Source organism: Gymnodraco acuticeps, unplaced genomic scaffold, assembly GCF_902827175.1.
Source record: "Gymnodraco acuticeps unplaced genomic scaffold, fGymAcu1.1, whole genome shotgun sequence".
In the NCBI taxonomy this organism is placed as follows: Eukaryota; Metazoa; Chordata; class Actinopteri; order Perciformes; family Bathydraconidae; genus Gymnodraco; species Gymnodraco acuticeps.
Genome location: NW_022991584.1, coordinates 1,226,767 through 1,230,781, shown reverse-complemented (window position 1 = coordinate 1,230,781; position 4,015 = coordinate 1,226,767). Strand labels below are relative to the sequence as shown.

Genomic DNA, 4,015 nt, shown 5'->3' with positions numbered 1-4,015 from the left:
ATGTTACTAATTGGCGTCTTATGATAATTATTTCCATAACAGTCCTTACTTTTGATCATTTATGATAACCTAAAAACATTAGTCTAATAATAATTTGGTCAATAATTAACTCAATAGGCGTCTCCAGGTTCGAGTGTGGTCTCACCTTACATCAATTATATCACAAAGTGGAATAAGATTGAAACATTCAATCACAATGATTGATACAGCCAATCATAATAGGAAAAATCATCTCTCATCAGTGGTTTGATCATCTTTTGTCAAAAGCATAATAATGAACACACATAAAACACAGGTGCACGATGGCTAAATATTTGTTTTAAACTCATATTTTTTTATCATTTACCATTAGTTAATTTCATTCATCAAACTATAAAATCAAAACCAGCTTGCCGCTTTAAAGATTTACTTCAAGGCAATCACTAGTCAAAAGCATAATAAAACTCAGGATCGTAAGAGACCCTGCTAAAAATTCACAGTTAGAGTATAGAATTCACAATGGTGATTTGATCAATCTGTGATCTGCAAAATTGCAGTGTCCTCAATTTTAGGATTATCTTAAGAGTCAGGCACTTAATTTTAGTAATATCAATACATTCAAAATCTGAAAAGGAAAAGTCAGACATGTATTGTGTAGTGTAACAACCTGAAAAGGAAAAAATCAACTTTAATCAGTTTTAATTCATTGGCCATTCATTGTAAGGGGGAACCCATGGTTCGGGTGCCACGGTAGAGACCCACGGGTCGGGAAGCTCGACGTCGTACATCATCACGGTGTCGTACCCCACCAGTGTCTGTGGGGCCTGGAGGGCGGTTTTGACAACCTTTTGCATGACTAGTTTAACAACAGTGACTAGGCACATTATCAGGATTAGTACAGCTAAGATAAACAGTGAAATGGTAATGGCAAGTTTACCCAATCCCGCTCCCCATGACCCAAATATTCCAGATAAATCCCCAAATGCAAACCCATGAGTTTCGTGCAATTATTTTATTCCCCTAGCAGTATCATGAGCCATATCCATGACCTCAGGTTTAGCATCAGAGATGAAAGAACAACACTCAAAGCCAATCACCTTGCACGTGCCTCCCTGTGCTGCTAGCAGAAGATCCAGTGCCATGCAATTCTGTAATGCCACTGTTCTAACTTCCTGCAGTTCTTTGTGTTCAGCCAACATGGCTCTGTTGGATACATTGAGGTGGTTTTCCACTATTTTGGAGAGAGCTATGATTTCCTGCTGGGAAACATAAATGCCGTACCAGGGCAGGACAGCGCTAGCCAGCTGCTGACCTGTTGTGATGGTCCTACGATTTCTGTGTAGGGAGGGGAGTATTGCTGCAATCTCATCAGTCTCTACTTTACGGATCAAAGGGATTAGATAGGCTAGATAACAGGTGCCATCAAAAGTGTCATAAGGCATGCAACTGTAGGCTCTGTCTCCACAGACCAAGTAAACTCTCTCTGGGAGGGGAGTACTGGTTAGTTTGACCTTTATTACGGTGTTACAGTCGCTGTGGCCCACATCGTGAGAGGGTAGAAACCCTCCTCCGTTCTGAAAGCAGATAGACACATTCTTCCACTCATGCGCCACAACTGGGGGAATATAAACTGAACAGTCACGTGTAGGGGACTTACCTAGGGGTAATGGCAGCGAGCAGTCATGTATTTTAACTTTAATTGAGTCCACTGTTCGGGACCCAAACCAGGGTACCACTGTTACTAAGGCTTCAACCAACAAAGATGGTGTGTGTGGTTGAGGTGAACATGTTGGTCCCGTATAGTTAATTGAACAATTAGTCTGGACTAGAGCTAATTGGAATCTGTATTCAAAAACTAGGTTTAAGTACTTCTTCACATATATAATTTTTAGGACCATTACTCGCTTGAAACCGTCTAGGTAATCCTTATTTATTGTGTCAACAATGAGCGAGATTAAGCCCTTGTACCTTAAAGGTTGCTTGGAGTCTATGGGGTAAGAAGGGATGTAACAATCATCGGTCTCATCGCTAATTCGGGATGCTATATCATTCCAGCTAACTAAACTGTAGTCAGGTTTTGTGAAAGGAATTGGGCTGAACATGGGAGAGTGCATGGACTCTGGCATATTTTGGCACAGCCAACAGTTGCTAACATTGCGTTCATGTGCATAATCTATCATTAAATTTATTGCAGAATTAGAATGGGTTTTAGTTTGTTTAGGTGGAGTGATATGGGCACTCTTTAAAGAATCTACATCACTTCCTGGTGACTTAATTACAGCTGCACCTGGTTCCATATTTGAGCATCTAGTGACCCCTGTACTGGGATCTCTGTAATTGGGTGTCCATGTGGTACACATAGGATCATTCTTTAACTGTTCTTTAGTGAAACACCACATTTCTGGGGGTACATTTGCAATGGTGTTGAGTGTTATTCTTACCATCCGCTGCGAGACCTGGAACCGCTGGTACCCCGTCTCTGGATAGACGTTCCACGCCCATAAGCCTTTGCTTGAAAACACAGGAAACACAACAACACAGTCATGTGAGTTACAGTGTGTAGTCGGACATTCAAAGGAAATATTCTGTAATTCTGTTTTGGGAATGTCAAGAGCAGGGAGAGGGAGTAGCCTTATCTCGGGGCCCACTTTCCTCTTTTTTCTCCCTCTTTTTCTAAATGTTTGTGTGATGGTGGGAAACAACCTGATTTTGTTGCTAGGCAATGGTGTGCCCGTTGATGTGGTTTGGCCTTCAGGGTCTGGGCCCTGAATAGCCAAACTGCCTGCGCCCTTGGATAAGAGCACCTTATATTCACCTTCTGAGGGGCGAGAGCCCTCGCCACCTGTCATCGGGATTGGTTCCGCCTCATCTGGCGGGGTTTCCTTGGCCAGGTATAGTAGACCCAGACCAAGGAATATGAGGACATTCATCACACGCCAGCACCCTGACCCTCCCCTCTGATCGGCGGAGGAGACAGGCGGCATCGAGAAGCGTGGATCCACTCTGTCCTGCCTTGGACCTTTAGGGCTGTTCTGGTCACTATTAACACCTGGAAAGGACCTTTCCACCTGGGAGACAGACCATCTTTTTCAAGAGACTTGATTAGCACATTATCACCAATCTCAAAAGGGTGGGTTGGCTCCTCTCCAGGTTGAGGGAGCCTGTCAACCACCTGTCTGTGAAACTTTCTCAACATGTCGGTCAAATATTTTACATAGTTAGTCATGTAATCATCTGTCCATAACAGAGTAAGCTTATGGGGTGTCACTGGGGGACTGGACCCTGTGGACATTACCCTTCCCATCAATACTTCGTGGGGGCTAAGCCCTGTCGTAGCATTCGGTGTGTTTCTGATGGAACACAGGACTAGTGGTAGTGCATCTACCCATTTCAATCCTGTGGTCAACATTGTCTTGGTGAGTTTCTCCTTTATGGTCAAGTGCATTCTCTCAACCTGGCCTGAGCTCTGTGGGTGATAGGGAACATGCAACTGCCATCTGAACCCTAACACTGTAGCTAGACTCTGGGTTATCTTAGAGACGAATGCTGGACCTCTGTCACTGTTAATCCCTGCTGGAACACCAAATCTAGGGATAACATCTTTGAGAAGACACTTTACAACTGTTCTAGCGTCTTCTTTTCTGGTTGGGTAGGCCTCTACCCATTTGGAGAACTGGCACACTATTACCAAGAGATACTTGCAACCTTGGCATGGTGGCATGTGTGAGAAGTCGATTTGCATATTTACAAAGGGCCCCGACGGGGGTACCAAGTGTTCGTGTTGGACTGGGCCACTTTTCTTTCTTGTCTGCTGGCATGTCATGCATCTATCTACTAGGGCCTGTGTCGCTAGTGTGATGCCTGGGGCAAACCATTGTGATTGTATAATCCCATTCATCCCTCCTTTTCCTACATGTGTAGAGCCATGAGCAACATGTGCCAAAACATGGAGGAACGAGCGGGGGCAGACCATTCTGCCATCTGGGTGGAGCCACAAGCGGGACTCTGCGTCAAGTGTACAACTTCTGCGCAGCCA

At 44.2% G+C, this 4,015-nt stretch overlaps 1 protein-coding gene across 1 annotated transcript; it reads right to left on the bottom strand.

The window, feature by feature from the left end:
* Positions 1 to 986: 986 nt before the first annotated feature.
* Positions 987 to 3,052, bottom strand: LOC117533788 (syncytin-1-like). The gene is made up of 3 exons (XM_034197731.1): positions 2,795 to 3,052; positions 2,421 to 2,485; positions 987 to 1,553 (listed from the first exon to the last, which is right to left on the bottom strand). Exons 1-3 carry the CDS (start codon positions 2,961 to 2,963, stop codon positions 987 to 989), a joined length of 801 nt encoding a protein of 266 aa, XP_034053622.1. The 5' UTR covers positions 2,964 to 3,052.
* Positions 3,053 to 4,015: the final 963 nt, after the last annotated feature.